Source organism: Mauremys mutica, chromosome 3 (genome assembly GCF_020497125.1).
Source record: "Mauremys mutica isolate MM-2020 ecotype Southern chromosome 3, ASM2049712v1, whole genome shotgun sequence".
NCBI lineage: Eukaryota > Metazoa > Chordata > Testudines > Geoemydidae > Mauremys > Mauremys mutica.
In genome coordinates, this window is record NC_059074.1 from 9,409,322 (window position 1) to 9,432,995 (window position 23,674).

At 44.1% G+C, this 23,674-nt stretch overlaps 1 protein-coding gene across 2 annotated transcripts in view; it reads right to left on the reverse strand.

Moving 5' to 3' along the window:
- INTS9 (integrator complex subunit 9) overlaps positions 1 to 23,407 on the reverse strand; it is an 88,583-nt gene extending 65,176 nt beyond the window's left edge. Inside the window, exons 1-4 of one of the 2 annotated variants that reach the window (XM_045011890.1) lie at positions 23,267 to 23,407; positions 14,451 to 14,578; positions 6,573 to 6,633; positions 3,543 to 3,605 (exon numbers count right to left, since the gene is read on the reverse strand). In XM_045011890.1, the coding sequence (XP_044867825.1) occupies positions 3,543 to 3,605; positions 6,573 to 6,633; positions 14,451 to 14,578; positions 23,267 to 23,275 (261 nt within the window). In that variant the 5' untranslated portion in view covers positions 23,276 to 23,407. Of the gene's footprint in view, positions 1 to 3,542; positions 3,606 to 6,572; positions 6,634 to 14,450; positions 14,579 to 22,606; positions 22,715 to 23,266 lie in introns of those variants that run through there. The other variant, XM_045011891.1, reaches the window with a different exon arrangement.
- Positions 23,408 to 23,674: the final 267 nt, after the last annotated feature.

The window sequence follows — 23,674 nt, forward strand, 5'->3', positions numbered from 1 at the left end:
AATATGTAGCCAGTCAAAGAATGTAGAGTGCTGTCACAGGGAGACTGGCCCCTTTAAGGGGGAAATGGGTCTAGTTCACCTGTGAATAGTTAGTTGTCTCCCAACAGGGCCTGATAGAGAGCAGATGCCCTCTATAAAGACACAGAGCCCAGTTGAGAAAAGGAGAAGCAGGAATCTGGTGAGTTGCTCAGAGGGAGCTGCACGAGATCTGAGAGAGCAGTAGGTCAGAGCTGCTGGGGCAGAAAGAGAACAAATGAGATGAGCACAAGTGGAGAGAACTGGCCAGAAATGAGAAACCTGCCAGGCAGAAGGCTTGTCCAGAGACCCCCTAGGTCAGAGGTTCTCAAACTGTGGTCCATGAGCTCCATTCAGGTTGCCTGTGGATAGTTCCTTCTAAGGTGCGTGCCTGGGCAGCCGCACATGAGAGAATGAAGGGCCACCCAACTGATTAGTGGAGCCGCACAGGGTTGGCTCCACTATTTAGGTGCCTGGAGCCTGGAGAAGATGCACATGTAAGGTGAGGTGGTGGCCTTTGGGAAAATAGGAGGTGGGGGGGAGGGCAGGAGGGTGAGAAGAGGGAGTAGGGGGAATTTGGGACATCCGAGGCTGCGGTGGACAGAGAAAAGAGGCAACTTTCTTCAGCTGCATGGCTGCGGCTGCTGGGAAGAGAACCCCTTCCCAGCCCAGCTCAGGGGCTGCCATGGCGGGAGAGAGAAGGAGAAACCCCCCTTCTTCCCAGCCCAGTGGCTGCCATGGCGGGGGAGAGAAGGAGAGACAGCCCCCTCCTTCCCAGCCCAGATCGGTGGCTGCCATGGCAGGGGAATGACTACTGATATTCAAATATGAGTTGTATGTTTTTATTTGTAGAGCAAAAAAATTTAATAATAATAAAGTATCAGAGGGGCAGCTGTGTTAGTCTGGATCTGTATAAGCAGCAAAAAGTCCTGTGGCACCTTATAGACTAACAGACATATTGGAGCATGAGCTTTCGTGGTTGAATACCCACACGAAATACTCTTTGCTATTATTAACTTTTTTTAAATATAGCATTTTTATCCAAAGCGCTTTACAATCATTAGCTAACAGTACAAACAACATTTGGAAAGATCATTAAGTGGTCCACCAAGACTCTCAGCAATTTTCAAGTGGTCCGTGGGGAAGAAAAAAAAAAAAAAAAGGTTTGGGAACCACTGCCCTAGGTAATGTGGGAGAACCAGCTGAGTCAGAGCAGGCTGCGCCCAGAAACAAAAGGCTTGATCCTGGAGGGAGGTTCCAATGAATCATAGAATATCAGGGTTGGAAGGGACCTCAGGAAGTCATCTAGTCCAACCCCCTGCTCAAAGCAGGACCAATCCCCAACTAAATCATCCCAGCCAGGGATTTGTCAAGCCTGACCTTAAAAACCTCTAAGGAAGGAGATTCCACCACCTCCCTAGGTAACCCATTCCAATGTTTCACCACCCTCCTAGTGGAAAAGTTTTTCCTAAAAACCAACCCAAACCTCCTCCACTGCAATGAGCAGGGGTAGGACTCATAGGCGAAGGGCCTGGGGAGCAAAACATTGCAGGGCGTCCTCTCACAGAAAACCTGAGATGTAGGTTGCAGAAGAAGAGTTGCAAGCAGCACAGAGAATTACCAGAGGTGGAGGACCTCAGACAGGGAAGCAGAGGAACTAGTGAACAGAGTGCATGTTGACTGTCAGGTGGAGAAGGCCACCGTGGTGTACGGATGGAGGACTGCTGCATTTTAACTTTTCATACTATTCTATTTCTGTGTGGGTGAGATGGCTGTCGGTTTGATCTGTGGGGGAGATGAGCAATTTGATCGGCTCTGGGGAATGTGGAGGAAACAGACACAGGACATGCCTGTACCACTGCCAGACGGTGCCCTAGTAGGGGTTGAGTCCTGTTACAGGTGCACATAATGCAATCATGGTTGGGCAAACCAACAAAGCAAGCGTGCAGTGTTCTGAACAAGTGGCAGAGCAGCCTCACAAAAAGGATATTCCTGTGGTCAGATTTGTCACTGTGGGACAAAATAAAGGCACAGACTTCACTAGGAGAGTGAACGCTTTTGCTCCACAGCCAACACAGGGCTGTCGGAAGTTGTAAGCAGAAGTGATACCTAAAACTTGCTGCCTCAGCAGAAGTCCCCTCAAAAGTGAGAGCATGGAAGGAGAGAGAGCTTCCTCTTGTGATCTAACCACAAGCAAGACTTCTGCTTTACTGGGACCAAGGATGTCATAGCTTGATACATTCAGCTGGCAATATCACCCAAGCATTCTACCAAAGGGGAGAGTTTGCAAGGCAAGAGATATATAGTTCCGTATCACCAACACTACACCAGTAAGGCTTCATACTTGTTGAGAACCTTGAGAGACAGTGAAGCATCTCAGCAGAAGCTGCCTATAAAATCCCTAAAATGGTGTCACTATCGTCTTCCACTTATGACTAAGGAGCATCAGATACACTGGCAACAGCACTTACTCACCAAAGCTACAACTCCCTGTCAGTCACCAGACAGCTGCACAGCCGGGTTTATTCCAGTCCAGCAGTATCATCAGAAAAGCCGGCTGACCTACATCTAAAATGAGCAGCTGATCATTTGTGACCCTGACAAGTATGGTCTCAACTCCAAAGGAAGGCTGGAAACTAAGTCTACGTAGGACATTGGTGCCAAGGACACCTGGAGTTGAACAGCCACTGCCTTCTGCATCACCATCCATAAGGTGGTTTGTTTGGGTGTTTAAAAAAAAAAAAAGGGACAGTAACTGCCAAGCATTCTGGTCCTTGAAGCAGGGGAATGTTCCTGCATGTCTGAGGTAGCAAGCAGCGTCCCCACACAAAGTTGATGACATGGCTTGTCAAAATCTGCACCAACCACCAACTTGCTTTTAGCAATTGACGCATCAGAAGCTGCAAGGGGTGCACTTCAGGGAATCAGTAGGCCAGGGACATTGATGTCAAAAACCGGAAGATGACCCAAGCAAGTTGAAGTAGTCTGTTTGGAGACCAGGGCTCTCACAGTCAAAAGGCCTGGAAAAGTCAGCCCAGAGCTAATCCTATCTTTATACTTCAAGAACACAGGAAACTTAAATCAAGTGAAGGAACTTCTAATGGAACAAGAGTGAGGCTTAACCAGACTGCAGGCTACCCAAAAGAGTTCAGTTAGGCCACATCATGAAAGCTGCTATGGTTAGAGAGAAGTAACTTCTCTTTGCTTCAGTCACAGTTATGTATGTCTGAACATGTATTCACTGTCATATACAGGTTTGCTGTATCCTATTGCCCTTTTTTATGAGGCTTCAAATGCCAATGTAGCTTCTGTAAGTGTCTTTGTATCCTACCGTCAGATGTTAATTCTCTCTTGAGTTATCTTGCACCAATCTCCTAAAATAATGGTCTAGTAAGGCTGTTTCTATCCTTTCTGCAGTGTCACAAATATCAGAGGTGACTTATTATCTCAGAAGTTAAAAAAAAAAAAGTGTCACGAGATACTTGAATGGAATACTATTTCTGCATTAGGGTTCCAATGAAACTCACCTCTGGCAAACAGAATTCAGGTGCAGAGTCTACAAACACATGGCCAGAACATTCCTTTAGTTCCTATAAGGAAAAGGATATTAATAGGCAAGAAGAGATGACATAAAAGCAGCTTTTAAAACTCAAAGCTATACAAATTAAGACTTCCCTCCAACATGGTGGATTTTACCTCTTCAGATCCATTGCTGGCTTTTCATTACAACAGCTCACTTCCAGCTTTTTATTACTTTAATCCAGGGGTCGGCAACCTCTGGCAGGCGGCTCGCCAGGGTAAGCACCCTGGCGGGCCGGGCAAGCACCCTGGCGGGCCGGGCCAGTTTGTTTACCTGCCGCGTTGGCAGGTTTGGCTGACCGCGGCTCCCACTGGCCGCGGTTCGCCGTCCCAGACCAATGGGGGGGTGACGGGAAGCGGCACGGGATGTGCTGGCCGCAGCTTCCCGCCACCCCCATTGGCCTGGAACAGTGAACCGCGGCCAGTGGGAGCCGTGATCGGCCAAACCTGCCAACACAGCAGGTAAACAAACTGGCCCGGCCTGCCAGGGTGCTTACCCTGGCGAGCCGCCTGCCAGAGGTGGCCAACCCCTGCTTTAATCGTTTATTTTCAGTTCTAACCACTCTTTTCTGGAAAGGGGGTTTTGCAAGGGTTGCTTTCAATGGGAGATGAGGCTGTTCAGTACTTCAGGGGATTGGAACGTTGGTTTGAATGAGGCACTGTAACAAACACTGAAGGAGCTCCAGCCTGCAAGGGGTTCATTGCTAATCACAATGGGGTTTATGAAAGGAGAGGTAAAGGTGGTGCAAAGGCAGCTATCATAGCAGGGGGTCCTCTTCCTTTTCAGCTGGCTGAAGCTGGAAATGCCTTGGGTGGGTATTTCCTAGCAGTACAAGTAGGTTTACTCTGGTTCCGAGTTTTGTCATTTGGAAATAAAGCAAGCCCCAAAGAACAGGATGTGAAGCGACTTCTTGTTGTGATTTGTTTTTCCTTGCGTGCCTGGAAAGGCTGCTTACCAGCTTACAGGCTCATTAAAACATTTTACAGATTTGGACCCCAGTCCAGCATTAATGGCATCAGGATCTGGCCTTTAGCTCATATGTTTGAAGCATTTTATCCAACATCTTTTCTTGATCTAGGCTTTGTGTTGCATTTCCTGTTAGATTTCATCCCCTTTGATCTCTATTGCTCTATTTTTCCTGCTCTCCCCGCCAGTCCAAGACAGCAACATCTGAAAGTTTAGCCAAATGAAAAAATCACAAGCTTCAAGGTAAACAAAAAAAATCACATGTGCAAGGTAAACAAAAGTGACCTCAAACTTGATCCTAGTAACATCTTGCAAGTCATCCACAGACCACCTCCTCTTAAAACACCTCTGTTTATTGTCCCAAAACGAACGGTTTCAGCCAGCTTTGGAATGAGATTCAGTCTTCAGTTCTAATTCTTAATAGTTTTGGTGCACTTGAAAACTAATAAAAAATGAGCAATTACATCTAATGACAGAAGTCTCCTAACCTCATCTTGAGGGAGTTAAGAATGATTAAAACTAGATCAGGGTGAATTTCAATGTCTCTCCTGGATTTAAATAGGTTTTATAACTGCATCCAGAATAATGCTACAAGAGGGTATATGTCCACCTTACATGACAAAATACCCTCCTTTGACCCTCACTCCCTTCTTTTCCAGCATCAGTAAGAGTATTTGTCATTCAAAGCAGTTACAGTGGTCAAAGCAAGAGTAGGAGATGCTGCCTTTGAATTAATAAAATGTGACCTCGCTCTGACACTGCATTGGTTTGAAGAACCAATGGTTAGTTGGTTTGAAGAATCTTCTGAACAAATACAATGCCAATGGAACTACAGCAAATCATACACTGTACAGGGCACTGATGTGACATCAGGTCTGCGGGTTCTTTGGACAGGATACAGTATCTATGGTAAAGAAGAGATGCGTGAGCAGTTGGTTGTGATAGACATTCAGATGGGCATTTGTTCTGGAAGGCAGTGTGGTCCAGGACACAACGCTAGGAATTAGGACAAATGGGTCTACTCCCAGTTCTCCCAACTCATTGTGCACAAGTTACTTAGGCTCTTACTTACAGCGGTACTGAGCATCCACAGCTCCCATTGATTTCAAACAGAAGAAAATCAGACCCTTAATCTGTGAGTTTCATTTCCCCATCAATCTTTTCCCACCTCTACAATTCTACGTGCCTATTATTAAGGTTCTGATTTAAGGTACGCATGAAGTCAGAAAAAGGAACAATTAATAGTGTTGCCCATGTGTATTTAACCTGCATCTGCCTACTTTACAAACATTAAACGAGTTTATGCCTGTTTCAGCTGTGGGAGAGTAAGCTGGATTCTGCTGTGCCTCAGATCAACAGATCTGAATTCCAATTGTGAAATTTTTGTACTGGGTAAGGATGCAAGAGGCAAAAAGATCACATTCCTCAAGTGAAGTCAGGGTAAATTGGATAAATTCCAGGCCTTGGAATTAGAGGAGTCCAGGAGTGAAATTCTGCCCCACTTAGTTTAATGGCAAACTCCCACTGACTTCAACATAGCCAAGATTTCACCCCTTGATTCTAGTCTCTACCCTGCCACAGACTTCTGATGTGACCATGGGCAAATCATTTAGCTTCTCTAGTGCACCATCTAAAAACAGGGATACTCATCTACATCACAAGTGGGTTACAAGGCTTAATTCATTAGTGTTAGTAAAGAGCTTTGACATTCTCTGATAGAAGGCACAACAGAATGACAAGGTCTAAAATATGAAACCCCATGAAATAAGACAAAGTTAAACAGTTACACACACTACTTCTGCACTTTAAAATTACCCTTAAAAACTGTTACCTCTAAAGACTGAAAACCACAGAACCACTGTTCGGATATTGCAACAAAACATTTTGCTAATGACATTCATATAAATATACGCAAGGAAGCAGCACAGAAATATCGTTACAGTAGTACAGCTCCAGCCACATCAGGTGACTTCTTGTACGACAAGGAAATTCAAAAGCTCTGTTAAGTTACCTTGTCTAGGAAAGTGTTTCCATCTTTTAAAACCCAGCCGGGGAGTTTGGACAGCCTGGGACTGCAAGGGGAAAAAAAAATATTTGCAAAGTATTAAGTCATCATCAATAATGGTATAATTCACTTCATTTTTTGGTTAAGCACTGACCTTATACTTGGTGCTGTACAGGAAATAGACAAACCCTGACTCAAGGAACTAACAAGTTCAATAAAATTAGGGTGACCAGATAGCAAATGTGAAAAATTGGGATGGGGGTGTGGGGTAATAGGTGCCTATATAAGAAAAAGCCCCAAATATCGGGACTTCCCCTATAAAATCGGGACATCTGGTCACCCAAAATAAAATAGATAAATAAAATGAAATTATGTAAGTATTCACAGGAATTACTTTTAAAAAATATCATAATTATGGCACACATTTGAGGGTGAGAGGAGGGAGGGGAGCATGCCAAAGGATCTTTATATCCACAAAGAAATTAAACCTTGTTTTAGGTCTCACCCAAAGAGCCACACAAAATATAAATGTATAGCAACATATTTCCCTGTGTCGGAAGCAAGAAGGTGCGAGTCAACCTTGATGGTATTTGAACCCATGTTTCAGATTGGAAGCTCGGATACTACTAAGCTACACATGTGGGTGTGATTTTATTTTTAAGACTGAAACAATCCTTGAGGATGACATCCCAACAAAGTGTTTACAGGCCGCATGAGAGCATCACTTGTTATGCTACTATAGTTAAGAGAGTATCAAAACCTCCAGTGTAACATCTTCTGAGGGCCTGTAACTGAGCTGCAAACTTTTGTCTGCCCAGATTTAAGGTTTTCTCACAAACCCAGAAACAGGGGGAAGGTTATTCAGCTCTTCTGTGACTGGCCATTGCAGCAACAGTGTACTGGGGCTGTGTTAACTTCAGATTCTGGGAGAGATCCTGAGAGGCTAGCAGCTCCTGCAAATTCCATTGACTGCAGAGAGATTCACAGGGGCTCAGTACCTCAGAAGAGGAAGTGATTCAATGGCTCAGAGGGAGGAAGGATTTCCAAGCTTACAGAGCTGCCATATGAGGAGAGATTAATAAGACTGGGACTTTTCAGCTTGGAAAAGAGACGGCTAAAGGGGGGGTATGATAAAGGTCTATAAAATCATGACTGGTGTGGAGAAAGTAAATAAGTGTTATTTACTCCTTCTCATAACACAAGAACTAGGGGTCACCAAATGAAATTAGTAGGCAGCAGGTTTAACACAAACAAAAGGAAGTATTTCTTCACACAGTGCACAGTCAACCTGTGGAACTCTTTGCCAGAGGATGTTGTGAAGGCGAAGACTATAACAGGGCTCAAAAAAGAACTAGATTAATGTATGGAGGACAGGTCCATCAATGGCTATTAGCCAGGATGGGCAGGGATGGTGTCCCGAGCCTCTGTTTGTCAGAAGCTGGGAATGGGCGACAGGGGATGGATCACTTGATGATTGTCTGTTCTGTTAATTCCCTCTGGGGCACCTGGCATTGGCCACTGTCGGAAGACAGGATACTGGGCTAGATGGACATTGGCCGTAATGGGTCAGACCATTCTTATGTAGAGCAGCACAAGCAAAAGTGCAATTGACCCCAGCACACACTATGGAATATCACAAGGAGCGGGACACAGAGGAGATTAAGACTGCAGGAGTGAAGACGGGGGATAAAATAAGATTAGAGCTGTGGCATGAGAGGGTGAAGCCAGGTGAAGTCAATCCCATTTTGAAAACTGGGAGGGCAAAGTTGAATTAGTTTGGAAATGTACAAGCAGCCAGTAAGTGCTCTGAGGTGAAATGAGCCCGTTTCCTCGAATAACATAGCAATCTAGAGACACAGGAATTCAAAGAAGCTCACTTTGAGAAAGTAAGATTGGGTTAAAAAAACTAAGGGAAAGGCAGGAATGAAGCAAGAACAAGTGTATGTGATACGCTAGAGGTGAAAAAATTTAAACAAGGGAGAGATGAGACGGAGCGTCTGGAGTCAAAGAGGATACCAAGACATTTGGCTTTGGTAGCAAAATAAAAAGCTAGGTCTTGGGTTTGAGTGGTGGTGGATTTAGAGACATGGGGCAAAGAGGACTCTTTCCTAGAAGCACAATTCCCTCCTACATCATTCTTGACATTGTGATGGAGTGATTGATTAATCGAAACTAGTTAGAACTGTCACATAAATAACGTGAGCAAGCTTATCTCTCTGCTAGAAAGGAAAGGTTAAGTGCCTTCTGTGTGTTCACTTTTATCTCTTTGCATTTGACTTTGTTGTAAGAGAGAGAACTTCACCTGATACACCTGTTTCCAGTGCCTTTCGTGCCATCTATAATGTTCTTTAGCCAACTCATCAAACGCATGCTATATGCATGAATGGTGGTGTAACAGGCTGCTGAGAGCAGGGAAGGCCTTTGCAGGACTAGATGGAGTCTAAACAGCTTTGTGGTAGAACAGAAAAGTGTGAAGAATGTTCTTCACACTTTTCATCGGGCGAAACAAGACAGGGCTTCCCTCACTGGAAGTCTAAAGCAAAGGTATGAGGCGAGCCTCATTTTAGCAGAGCCCAAGGAAAAGAGGAAAGATGGCCCAGTGGTTAGGGCACAAACCTAGAACTTGAGAAACCTGGGTTCAAATTCACTTCTATTTTTAGCAAGCTAGCTAGAGTACAGCTAACAAGGGTACATCTACATGAGCTGCCATTTGCTCACCCCGGCTACAACATAGCTGTACCCTTCATGCCTCAGTTCCCTATCCCCATTTTACAGATAATAGCCCCGACCTACCTCACAGGGATGTTGTGATGATAAATATATTAAAAACTGGGAGGTGCTCAGATTATAGGGTCCCAGTTACCAAAGTAATACCATAGATAGAACAGGACTCCTCAGACCCAGCCCCTCTCAAGATCCTGACTTTCACTGCCACAACTCATCCCTTTCACAGAGTGCTGAGGAGATTAGTTATCTTCCCAAAGCTGGCCGAGCCCTTCAAATGCACATGCTCGGTACATTTCTTGCTGCAAGGGCTTTTCAAATACCTTACAGACAAGACTGTCTCTGAATCTGATTAGTTGGTTCTGTTGGGTCAGGCGAGGGTCAAATCTGACATCTTTCTTTATTGAAATTGAGTCAGTTTTGTTCAGCAGTTCTGGAGATTCTTGGGGAATTTGGGACTATGACCTGCAATGTAGTCACTCACAACAGGTTAAATCAAACAAGGAGGCACTGGATCTGCTACTGGTGGAGGTAGTCACCATCGCCTCAAGGAGCACTGATGCTAGCATGCCTAAAGCAACTGTTAGGCCTTTGCTGAAGAAGTTCCTTCTTGGCACAGATAATGTCAACTACTGCTCTAAGTTTCCTGTTTTGGGGAAGTTTTTGGAAAGCAGGTGTGGACCTGGAGTCCTCAGACTTCATGGATCCTTTAAAAAAAAAAAATCTAGTTGTGGCCCTCTGCAGGTATGTAGATAGCGCTCATCTCATTTTGGTGCTGGACAAAGCTCAGGTATCCATGTGGATTCTTTTAGTTCCTATCAATTGCCTTCAATAAAGCAGAGGTTGAGCTACAGGCCCTGGCAGAACGATGCTTATGTGGTTCTGTTTTTTCCCCTCCAAGGCAGCATGTTGGGCAATTGCTCTACTCCATTTAATCAATAAGATTGCTCTCACACCCCCATGATAACCTCCAGTCCAGCCCCTAGACACCTGAGGGTATTAGAACAGAGTCAAAACTACAGCATCCACCTGCCATGGTGACGAAGGTTGTGGGCCAAGGCATTCAAAGGGGCTGTCATAAATAAACAGATCAGGGTTAAGGTCTCTTTTACCTGGAAAGGGTTAACAAGCTCAGTAACCTGAGAAACACCTGACCAGAGGACCAATCAAGGGACAGGATAATTTCAAATCTCTGTGGAGGGAAGCCTTTGTCTGTGTTCTTTGTTGGATTGTTCGTTCTCTTTTTGGATCTAAGAGAGGCCAGACATGTCTCCAAGTTCTCCTGGAGTAGTTAGAATCATAGAATCATAGAATCCAAGATCAGAAGGGACCATTATGATCATCTAGTCTGACCTCCTGCAAGATGCAGGCCACATTAGCCGATCCCCCCACTCCTTTAGCAAGCGACCCCTGCCCCATGCTTCGGAGGAAGGCGAAAAACCTCCAGGGCCACAGCCAATCTACCCTGGAGGAAAATTCCTTCCCGACCCCAAATATGGCGGTCAGCTGAACCCCGAGCATGCGGGCAAGACTCTCCAGCCATACCCTCTGGAAAAAGGTTAAGAATATCATATCATTGACCCATTGTACTATTTACCAGTGTGGCACTTAATTAACCTATTGAGTAAGCCCGGTATCCTATCATACCATCTCCTCCATAAACTTATCTAGCTTAGTCTTGAAGTCATGGAGGTCCTTCGGCCCCACTGTTTCCCTCGGTAGGCTGTTCCAGTATTGCACTCCCCTGATAGTTAGAAACCTTCGTCTAATTTCAAGCCTAAATTTCCTAACTGACAATTTATATCCGTTTGTCCTCGTGTCCACATTAGCACTGAGCTGAAATAATTCCTCTCCTTCCCTGGTATTTATCCCTCTGATATATTTAAAGAGTGCAATCATATCTCCTCTTATCCTTCTTTTGGTTAGGGAAAACAAACCGAGCTCCTCAAGTCTCCTTTCATACGACAGGCCTTCCATTCCTCGGACCATTCTAGTGGCCCTTCTTTGTACCCGTTCCAGTTTGAATTCATCCTTCTTAAACATGGGAGACCAAAACTGCACACAATACTCCAGATGAGGTCTCACCAACGCCTTATATAACGGGACTAGCACCTCCTTATCCCTACTAGAAATACCTCGCCTAATGCATCCCAAGACCGCATTTGCTTTCTTAACGGCCACATCACATTGCCTGCTCATAGTCATCCTACGATCAACCAGGACTCCTAGGTCCTTCTCCTCCTCCGTTACTTGCAACTGGTGCGTACCTAGCTTATAACTAAAATTCTTGTTAGTCATCCCTAAATGCATAACCTTACACTTCTCGCTATTGAATTTCATCCTGTTACTAATACTCCAGTTTACAAGGTCATCCAAATCTCCCTGGAGGATATCCCGATCCTTTTCCGAATTGGCAATACCTCCCAACTTGGTGTCGTCCGCAAACTTTATCAGCCCACTCCTACTCTTGGTTCCCAGGTCAGCAATAAATAGATTGAATAAAATCGGACCCAAAACCGAACCTTGAGGAACTCCACTAGTAACCCCCCTCCAACCTGACAGTTCCCCCTTCAATACTACCCTCTGCAGTCTGCCCTTTAACCAGCTCCTTATCCACCTCTGGATTTTCATTTCGATCCCCATCTTTTCCAATTTAACCAGTAATTCCTCATGCGGTACCGTATCAAACGCCTTACTGAAATCCAGATATATTAGATCCACCGCATTTCCCTTGTCTAAAAAATCTGTTACTTTCTCAAAGAAGGAGATCAGGTTGGTTTGGCACGATCTACCTTTCGTAAATCCATGCTGTAAACTATCCCAGTTGCCATCGGCCTCCTGCTCCGTAACTACTCTATCTTTTAAAATTTTTTCCATGACTTTGCATACTACAGATGTTAAACTAACAGGCCTGTAGTTACCCGGGTCACTTTTTTTCCCCTTCTTGAATATAGGAACTACATTAGCTAATCTCCAGTCCAATGGTACAATCCCCGAATTTAGAGATTTATTAAAAATCATCGCTAACGGGCTAGCAATATCACTCGCTAATTCCCTTAATATTCTAGGATGAAGATTATCCGGGCCCCCCGATTTACTTCCGTTAAGCTGTTCAAGTTTGGCTTCCACCTCCGATACCGTAATGTCTACCCCCATATCCTCATTCCCATCGGTCCCTCTATCACTATTCCTTAGCCCTTCATTAGCCTCATTGAAGACCGAGGCAAAATATTCGTTCAGATATTGTGCCATTCCAAGATTATCCCTAATCTCCACTCCGTTCAAAGTTTTAAGCGGACCCACTTCTTCTTTCTTGGTTTTCTTCCTATTTATATGGCTAAAAAACCTTTTGCTATTGGTTTTAATCCCCTTCGCTAGGTCCATCTCCACCCGTCGCTTTGCTTTTCTCACTGCTTCCCTACACCCTCTGACCTCAATAAGGTAGGTTTCTTTGCTGATCCCTCCCATTTTCCAGTCCTGGTACGCTTTCTGTTTTTTCTTAATGACCCCTCTGAGACGCTTGCTCATCCAGCTCGGTCTAAAACCGCTACCTACGAGCCGTTTTCCCTTTCTCGGGATACATGCCTCTGACATCTCCTGCAACTTCAACCTGAAGTAACCCCAGGCGTCATCTGCCTTTAGATCCCTAAATATGTTAGTCCAGTCCACTTCCCTAACTAGTCGCCTTAGTTTAGTAAAGTTAGCCCTTTTGAAATCGTAAACCCTAGTCTCAGATGCAATATTGATTATCCTCTCATTTATTTTGAAACGAATTAGCTCATGATCACGATAGTAGTTCCTACTATCCAATAGTGAGTATTAATTAGAAAGGCGGATTAGTCTTATAATTTGATTTCTACATTTGCAATTGTGTGTTTGCTATAGAATTTCTTTACTTCTGTACTGTTATTGCTTTTACTGAGAAAGAAAGGAGGGGGGATTCTCTCCAGAGATGGATAAGTTTAGACCCTGTATTTTTGCATCCTGGTAATACGGAGATAGTGTACTTTTTTCTTTCTTTAATAAAATCTAATCTTTGGACTTGGTTGATCTTTCCTTGGGTATTCTCAGGGAAAGGGGAGGAGGGAGGCATCCCTCTGTAGTTGGATCCCGGTATCTCTCCTAGGAAAAGGGAGGGGGGAGAGAAGAAAGGGGGAATGGTTTATTTCTCCTAGGTGTAAGAACTCCATGGATTTGGGGCTCTTGGGATCCCCAAGGATTTTGGGGGAAGGACTGTGTCCCAATACCCGTACATTATTGGGTGGTGGCAGCTTTTACCAGATCTAAACTAGGATTTAAGTTTAGAAGGATCCATGCAGGTCCCCATCTTGTGAACCCAACAGCTCCAAGTGGGGGTGAGACCTATGACAGGGGCCTATATAATTTTAATTAAAACTCTTATTAGCCTCTAGTCACCATAGAGTTAAACATATCCCTTTCCTCCCCACCTACCATTCTGGCAACTTGTTCAACCTTACGTAAGAAGTAAGCCACCATAGCAAAGGGCTTAACTTCATTTATACCACGAGGAAGCATGGACTAGTCATGGGGTAGAGCACAGAAGTGGGAGTTTGGGGATCTAAATTATGTTTTTGTCTCTACTAAACACTCACTGTGGGATCCTGGACAAGTCACATTACCTCATTGTTAATCCATTTCTATCCCCACCTGTTAAAAAATTATGATAATAATGCTTATGCTTTCAAATCTACAGGTGAAAAGTGCTAAGTGTTATTTTTATTTGCATTAGTTCAGACTCTGAAGAAGAGCTGGAGGAGAAGGTGGTTAAACAGCATTTGCTGGGATTCCATGCACTCCAGATCAGTTACCCATTTATCTCATCTTGCATGAAGAAGCCAGAAAGATGACAGATATGCGACCTCACTTGCACTAAGCAGTTGCAGCAATACTTTACTGAAGCTTAGAATAAATTATCTGGAAAAGCCAATCAATAAATTGATAAAATGTCTTCTGTCTACCGAGCCAAAGGACATTATTTTGATAAAGGGAATGCTTAAGTGAGCAGGTCTATATATGATATCAGACGATAATGCTTATTTGTACCCTTTCTCGCTCCAGGTGCCATTTTAAGAAAAGCACTCCTAGTTCAGCCTAGGAAGAGCTGGGCTAGAGAGCTTTCAGGCTGCAGTCCGACCATACCTCTGAACCAGTGGCAGCGGGAGGAAATTGAGGGTAGATGTCATATCCAGTCCGCAGTCTAACATGATAGTGGTGGATTTGAACTTGAGCACATTGCATGGCAAGGTTGGATGCCCCGACAAGCAGTACTGAAAGAAGAAAACTAGAATTAGTCAAGAATCAACTATAACAATGGACAAGCTGAAAAGGGGTCCTTAAGGGGCCACATGAGGCTTCTTTCAAACAACCCTGCAAGGGAAAAGTTGTATAAATGTAGCCTGCATAAGCAGCAGCTCTGAGTGTGCCACCTGCTTTTGAACAAAGACACCAGAGATGGACAGCACAAGTTACATTTATATAACCTCCTCTGTCATGAAGAATCCTAAATGCTTTGCAAACTTAACAAGCCAAGACATAAATTACATATCAGTGAGGTCACTTCAGTCTCAGCTGAGAAGCAGTCACCTCTAGTATGGAAAGTGGCAAATATTTGAAAATGCACAGCAACACTGTGGAACAGTATAAGCCATGAAGTGAAGAATATGGCATATGATTGAAACCGGAGGGGTAATATAATTGCTCAAACTAGAAGGCAGCCAGGACATGAGGGCATCTGCTCTCCTACTTGGGATCTGTAATGACCTCAAGTGGTCAAGATTTTGTTTTTACATCTCAAAGACATCCCTTCTGGTAGCATAGCCTCTCGTGCGGCACTATTTAAAATTAAGTATGACAATAATCACTTTATATATTCAAAGCTCTTCACAGACATTTAAAAAACTAAATTGATTAAAAACTGGTTTTAAAAGCTACGTTTATTTTGTAATCATTTATTTCATTTTACTCTCTTTAGTGAATAAGGTAGATTAGTCAATTTTACTTTCTAGCTCCGATCCCACACATTAGCACAGGCCCACAATGTTTGGGTTAAAACTCCTGAGGAGAATGTTTACACCCACCCCTAAAGAAGCTGTTTTTAATTAAATTGAAAAATCAAGACAACATTTTCCTTATTAGATTTGTAATTGCTTAAGTTTTAATTTTAAATTGAAAAACCTAAGTTATTCAACAGCATCCCTTTAAATTCTGCCTTCTGTCAGCACCGCTTTAAGAGATGTCCTTGCAGTTTTGGGGCCTATAGTATATGAACAACGTCCACTAAGTCAATAGAGCTATTCCTGGGTGTAAAATTAAGCACTCACATAAAAGTCTTTACATTACTGAAATCGTATGTAACTGCTGCCACAGATCCAACAAGTGGGAGGAGATGTGGGAAAACAGACAATTTTCTGAAGACCCTAATTAAACAAAGCTGTTAAAAATTCAGCAATTAAGTATTTTTAAATGGGTACACTACAACCTTCAGTGTTCAAAACTCCCTTGTTATTAGAACAGGGTTATGGCCCTGACGTGCTTAACACAGGGTGGATAAAAATCAATTTTTTTTAATTAAAAAAAATAAATGGATTTTTTCGATTTAAATAGGATTTTTTTTGATAAAATTCTTTTTGAGGAAAAAACCTATCTAAAGATAGTTATAACTAAAATATAATGTATTTCATCATAGAATAGGGATTATAAATTCTAATTCTATAGTATGAGCCAATATATTCATGTAATGTTTAAGAAAAGTTTTGTAAATGAGTTCCAACAGTTCATGGATTAGGGACCCATTCTTATGGGATTCCACAGGCTTCTGTATCGATTATTTATAGGTTAATCCAGGGGTTTTGCCGCCCCAAGCAGCCAAAAAAAAAAAAAAAAAAAGCCATGATCGCAATCTGCGGCAATTCAGCAGGAGGTCCTTGGCTCCGAGCGGGAGCGAGGGACCCTCCGTCGAATTGCCACCAAATACCTGGACGTGCTGCCCCTTTCCGGAGTGGCCGCCCCAAGCACCTGCTTGCTAAACTGGTGCCTGGAGCCGGCCCTGGGTTAATCTTTCTATCTACCCAGTGGGACTCAGTGTTCAGTCTAGAAGATGCCATCAGAGTTGCTTAGTTTTGCAGTTCTCAAACTGTGGATTTGTGAATCCAGAGGTAACATTCTTATTAAGAGCAAAAATGTTTTTAAATAAATAAATTATATATAGAGGTGAGAATTAACAGACCTCAACTCTATTGTCCCTCTGCAAATTCATGTACACAGAGTTAATCCCTTACCTCTCTCTCTAAAAGTGCAAAGTTTCAAAAAGTTCAATGAATAGAAGATTGTTGGGGGCGGAATAGATCTGGAAAAGGAGAAGAAGTCTGGAGATAAATGTGAGAAGTGATGGACATATGCTTGTTTTGTTAAAATACTATATGTTTGCTGTTGAAGAAAAAATCCAGACTACTTAATGTTGTTGTTTTAGTTAAATAAAACAATTTAAACATCTGTGTGGTGATCAGGTATCAGAGGGGTAGCTGTGTTAATTTGGATCTGTAAAAGCAGCAAAGAGTCCTGTGGCACCTTATAGACTAACAGATGTATTGGAGCATGAGCTTTCGTGAGTGAATACCCACTTCATCGGATGCATGTAGTGGAAATTTCCAGAGGCAGGTATAAATATGCAAGCAAGAATCAGGCTAGAGATAACGAGGTTAGTTCAATCAGGGAGGATGAAGCCCTCTTCTAGCAGTTGAGGTGTGAACACCAAGGGAGGAGAAACAGCTTTTGTAGTTGTCTGGTGATGTTCTCCTCCTAATACAGCACGGCAAGAAAATCCTCCAAATATTAATGATTAATCTGTTGAACTGGAGATAGTTCACCTCCCAATGACTTCATAAATATCTGCTTAAATTACCTTTGGTAAATGAAATAACCAATCTTTCATTTTCTGACATAGCTGTAAAACTAATCTGAAAAGTTTTCAAAGTAAATCATTGTTAAAAAAAGTATAGCGTGTACCTTCTAAAATGAAACCTACATCTATCTCTGAGTTGTGAAGAATATGTATTAAGGTTATAACAACCAACAAGAATGCACTTTTATGTAGAAAACCCATGACAAAATTGAGTCTTCCTGACTAGTGATTTAAATCAAATCTACCCTAGATCAACACCAAGACAAAACTTGGTTTTTGGAACGTATGGACAATATACAAAGCAGGGAAGCTAGCTCAGGTTACAGCAGAGATGAGACGCTACAGCTTACACATCCTGGGTGTCAGCGAGAGCAGATGGACAGGATCAGGAAGATTAACAACAGTCTCGGGAGAAACTTTGCTGTTTTCTGGATGGGATGATGGACCATGAGGGTGTTGCCGGCCTTATGAAGAAGGGAGTGGAGCATTCCCTGCTTGAATGGAAATCCATCAGCAGCAGATTTATGAGAGCCAGACTGAAAGGGAAACATTCTAATATCACCCTGATTCAGTGTTATGCTCCGACAAATGACAGTGATGAAGAAGTAAAGGACAACCTTACACTGCAGGCAGAGTTAGAGAGAGTACCACACCATGACCTAACTATCGTCATGGGAGACCTGAATGCCAAGGTCGGTAGGGACAACACAAACAACGACAGAGCAATGGGAAGACATGGGTGTGGCACTATGAATGAAAACGGAGAAAGGCTTGTTGACGTCCGGAATATCAATGACCTTCTCATCCGCAGAACCCTATTTGAACATCGTGAAATTCACAAGCTAACATGGTGTTCTCCAAATGGCAGAGATAAGAACCAGATCGACCATATCACGATCAATGGCAAATGGCGACGCTCACTGACAGATGTGAACGTGAGAAGGGGTTCACATGTTGGCAGTGACCACCACCTTGTGACAGCCTCCATCAAGCTAAAACTGAGAAGTGTGGTTCTGCCAAACAAGGGATATAGACGTTATGATATTGACAAGCTAACGTCCCTTGAAATACAGAAAGCCTTCGTTTTGCAGTTAAAGAACAGGTTTCAAGCACTTGCAGACCTTGATGAAGAGGAGGGGAACACAGATGAGGAGATCAACAAGAAGTGGGACAAAGTAACAGCAATTTATAAACAGAGCAGTGAAGCCTGTCTAGGCTATAGGCAGAAGAGAAGGAAGAAGTGAATTACACACACAACATGGAACGCCATAGAAACCAGACGAGCCCTGAAGAAAAAAAGTTTTAGACACAAAATCGCAGAAGCTAAAGGACAAATACCACAAGCAGTATAGCAAGGCACACTGGGAGGTCAAATGCCTTGTGAGAACGGACAATTGGCATATTGATAGTCTGGGAACACAAGCAGAGGATGCAGCTGCTCGTGGTGAACAATGAACTGTCTACAAAATGACATGGCTTATCAGTGGTAAACTGCAGACACCAACAAACACTCATCAGGAACAAAAGAGGACACCTTCTAACAACTGAAAAAGAACAAGAAATGCACTGGACAGAGCATTTCAAAGAATTGCTGAACAGGGAGCCACCTAAAGATGAAGCAAACATCCAGGAGGCAGAAGAAGATCTTGATATCAACACAGACACCACAACTAAGGAAGAGATCATTCAAACATCTAATCCTTAACAAATGGGAAAGCTCCTGGCAAGCATAATTTGAATGCAGAATTGTTCAAGGTAAATCCTAAATTAGCAGCATCTATCCTGGCCCCTCTATATACGTCAGACTGGGAAAGGGAAAAAGTGCCAGATGAGTGGACCAATGGGGTTATAGTGAAGATACCAAAGAAAGGAACTCTTAGTGATTGTAATAACTGGTGTGGTATCACACTTTTATCTGTGCCAAGCAAAGTATTGTGTAAGATTATAGTCCGGCGTATATCGGAGGCAGTTGATAGCGTTCTCAGAAAACAGCAAGCTGGTTTTCAGAAAGGGCGTGAATGAACAGACCACATCTTCATTCTACGAAACATAATAGAACAGTGCCTAGAATGGCAACGGCAACTCTACATACATTTCATAGACTTTGAGAAGGTTTTTGATAGCATTCACAGGACCAGTCTATGGCGCATTCTGTGGGCATATGGAATTCCTTTCCATATAATCAACGTCATCAAAAGCTTCTATTTCAAACTTTACATGCAGTGTTGAGCAGTGAACTCAATTTTGAAGTCAAAACAGGAGTAGGTCAGGAGTGTGTCATGTTTGCAATCCTCTTCAACATTGCCATCGACTGGGTAATGCAGCGTACAACAAAAGACATGCCAAGAGGCATTAAATGGACACTCTTCTCATCTCTTGAACACCTGGACTTCGCAGATGATGTTGTTCTCCTATCACATACCCAACACTATATACAAGAAAAAACAACTTGACTCAATGCATTCACAGCCAGCAAATTGGACTGAAAATCAAACGCAATAAGACAGATATCATGACCTTTAATATTGCCTCACCACCCCCAGTACAGATAGAGGATTATGTTCTCACCAATGTAGAAACATTCACATACTTGGGCAGCACCATCAGCCAGGACGGTGGAATAAGCCAGGACGTCCGGAACAAAATCAATAAAACCAGGAACACCTTCAGGAGCTTAAATACAGTCTGGAAATCATCAAAATACAACACCAAAACCAAACTCAAGATTTATCAGAGCTGCGTACTTTCAACACTACTTTATAGTGCAGAATGCTGGGGAATGAGAAGGTATGACATGTCCAAACTGTCTTCATTCCATACAACCTTCCTCAGAAAAATCCTCTGTATCTTTTGGCCCAGAACAGTCTCAAACCAAGATCTATTGACACAGTGCAGCCAAGAGGATCTGAGCACCATCGTTGCCAGAAGGCATTGGAGATGAATCAGTCATGTGCTTCGGATGGAAACTGATTCCATCACCAGAGTAGTACTAATATGGACACCTGAAGGCGAGCAAAAATGAGGCTGCCCAAAAACAACATGGCGAAGAGCTGTGGAAGCCGAGCTGAAAAACCTGGGACACAGCTGGGGAACCACTGAAAGACTTGCCAGAAACAGACAGGAGTGGAGGAGCTTTGTCACTGCCCTAAACGCCAGGAGGTGTAATAGGAACATGATGATGATGTCCCCGAAATCTCTTGGATCCATGGAAAACTCCCCACCCCGTTTTTTTCCTTTATGACTTATTCAATGTCTTGTATGACTTTCAAATAATTTAAGTTGTACTGTGTTGACATTCAAACGGTTATTATGAGATTATAACAGTTATTATTGCTTAAAGCTCATTAAAACAGACCTGCAACATACCCCACCCGTTGTGTTCTTGGGCCTGTCCAATTAGTGGGTCCAGTTTGCTATTTATCTATTTTTAAGTTTTCTAAAAATACAACTACAGGCACCCCAAGTGCTCTTGGTGTCTGTCCCATTAATTAATGGTCATAACTCACGAACCAAAGTTTGTCCATAAATATATCCACCTCAGCCCATGATCTCTTCAACAACTTTAGAGAAGAAAGAGACAGGCTTTGAAAAGTGGCTGGAAAGTTAACACATCTGGACTCTGGCAGATCAAGGCAAGGAGCAAGTTCCCAAATCCAAGGACTCCTCACAACGGATGCTCCACTGTCTTATTTATAGGGCCCTACCAAATTCACGGCCATGAAAAAAGCATCATAGACCATGAAAGCTGGTCTCCCCCTGTGAAATCTGGTCTTTTGTGTATTTTTACCCTATACAGGTATTATACATATTTCACAGGGGAGACCAGCAGTTCTCAAACTGGAGGTCCTGCAATGCATCTGACGAAGTGGGTATTCACCCACGAAAGCTCATGCTCCAAAACGTCTGTTAGTCTATAAGGTGCCACAAGACTCTTTGCTGCTTTTACTGACCCAAAAGGGGGTTGCACGGTTATTGTAGGGGGGGTTTGGTATTGCCACCCATACTTCTGCGCTGCTTTTAGAGCTGGATGGCCGGAAAGTGGCAGCTGCTGGCCAGGCACCCAGCTCTGAAGGCAGTGTCCCTTCAGCAACAGCACAGAAATAAGGGTGGCAATACTACGACCCGGCTACAAAAACCTTGTGACCCCCTCTCCCCACAACCCGCTTTTGTGTCAGGAGCCCTACAGTTACAACAATGTGAAGTTTCACATTTAAATATCTGAAATCATGAAATTTACAATTTTTTAAATCCTATGGCTCTGAAATTGGACCATGAATTTGTTAGGTCCCTACTTATTTACGTTGAGGTATCGCTAGTATGAGTGCCTCTGCTGCTGACTTCACATGTGGCAGCTTGGTGTGGGAGAGAGGCAATCTCACAGGTAACCAGGCCCCAAGCCATTCAGGGACTTGTAGGTTAAAACCCAACATCTCAAGTTCCACACAGAAACCAGTGCAGATTGTGCAGCAGTGCTCTAATGTTACAGTTACATGCTAGTTATGGGCTGTATATATATAGATAGATAGATAGATAGATAGATATAGATATATGGTGGAGTTTGCTGTTGGATTTGCCTTTATAGTTGTCAGCAGCAGCAAGAGCCTGAATGAAAGCCCATTAAAATCAGTGGCTGTCTTTCCATTGTCTTCACTAGGCTTTGGAGCAGGAGCCCACTGCTTGGGACTGGTGCCTATTGTTTTTGGTCTTGTTCTTCCAAATTTAAAACATATAAATGGGAGACCAGGATGAAATTGCCAAAAACCCTGGATTTCACTTGTGACCCAAGACAGATACCCAAGAGAAAGAGCTAGGACCTTAAGCTATTGGCCTACTACCACCTTGGCCTCAAAATATTTTATACTCATTTCAGCCCATTTGCACTCCCGCCCCCCACAATAGAGTCTTTGTTTCTGACCACAAAATTGTTCTTTGAGCTCAGTACATGGTGGCTCACTAAAGTAAGTTAAGTGAAAAGCACTATGCACATACAAACTAATTATTTCAGTGCATTTTGCAAACACTTAGATTTCATATCCTTCCTACCATGCCCCACTCCTACAAACACTTATGCATGTGCTTAAGTTTACATGAGCAGTCCCATTGGACTACTCACATAAAGTTAAGCACATTGAATCACAGAAATGTAGGGCTGAAAGAGCCTCGAGAAGAAGTCATCAAGTCCAGGCCCCTGTCCTGAGGCAGGACCAAGTAAACGCGTATGTAACTGTGTGTAGGATCGGAACCTGAAGCTACCTACCTCTTAAGCTCATTTTACAGAGGGAAGTTAAGCCATAGCGAAGGTAAGCGATCTGCCCAAAGTCACAAAACAAGCCAGAGATGGAGACTGACCCCAGGAGCTCCAACCCAGAAGCCTGTGCTCTATTACAATACACACCTTCCCTATGGCAAAGCCTTCTTCAAAGTAAACCAAAGTATTTTCAGAGAGCTCCACTTTTAAAGGCCATAGCGCTCCAAGTTAAAGAACTCAGAATTTGAGTTCACAAATCCTGGAGGTGACTCAGCTTTTCCGACTTTCAGACAAGGAATTGCAGTGTGTGGGCCACCCCTTGTCACATGCAGAGAGGTCTTTGCTTGTGTGATACCCCTTCAGAAGTATCCCCTACTCTACCGTCAACATCAGCCCCTCCCTCCCTCCCCCTGCAGCTCTCCCAGCCTTTCCCATGGAGTCTCGAGTCACTGTCAGAAGCAGAGCCTCTAGACTCCCCAGGGCAGCTCTGCATGGCAGGGTGCTTTGCCTTCCCATGTGCTGCAGAACCCGGCTCAGTGTTTGGATGCTCCTCCCCCGGCGCTTCCACCGCAGGGCTGAGCGCAGCTCTGCCCCTCGCAGGGCCTCAGTTTCCCCAGCTGTGGGGAGGAAGGCGACCCCCGCGCTCCAGCAAGGGGCAGGGCTGAGGTTTAACCCCCCCCAGTGCTCAGTGAACTCTCCGAGGTGGCCAGGCCTGAACCCCAGGGGCAGGATCCCCCTCCCCCCAGCACGAGTGGGGGGAACCCTTCCCCCCAGCCCCACACGCAGACACCCACTCCACAGACTCACCAGCTTCATGCTTTACCCGGCCGGCGCTATTTACTGTAACCATCCTCCCGCTTCCTGGCCAGGCTCCGCCGCCCAGAGCATCATGGGACTTGTAGTCCGCTTCCCTCTCCGCCCGCCGCCGCCTTCTGCCTAGGATGAAGTCATGCCCAGCCGCCTCTTCCCCAGGGGCATCCTGGGAGTTGTAGTCCCCTCCTCGCCCGAGCCCCGCTCTCCATTGGCGTGCCGTTCCGGAGGGGCATGCTGGGAGTTGTAGTCCTCGGGCCTCGGCTCTCCCCTTCACCCAGGGGAGGGGGGAACTACAAGTCCCAGGGTCTCACAGCGGCGGCAGGTGGGAGCTTGGATGTTGATATCAACATGGCGCTTGCCCGACAGACAAAGACAGTCAGGCTGGTGTGATTGAGCCAAAAA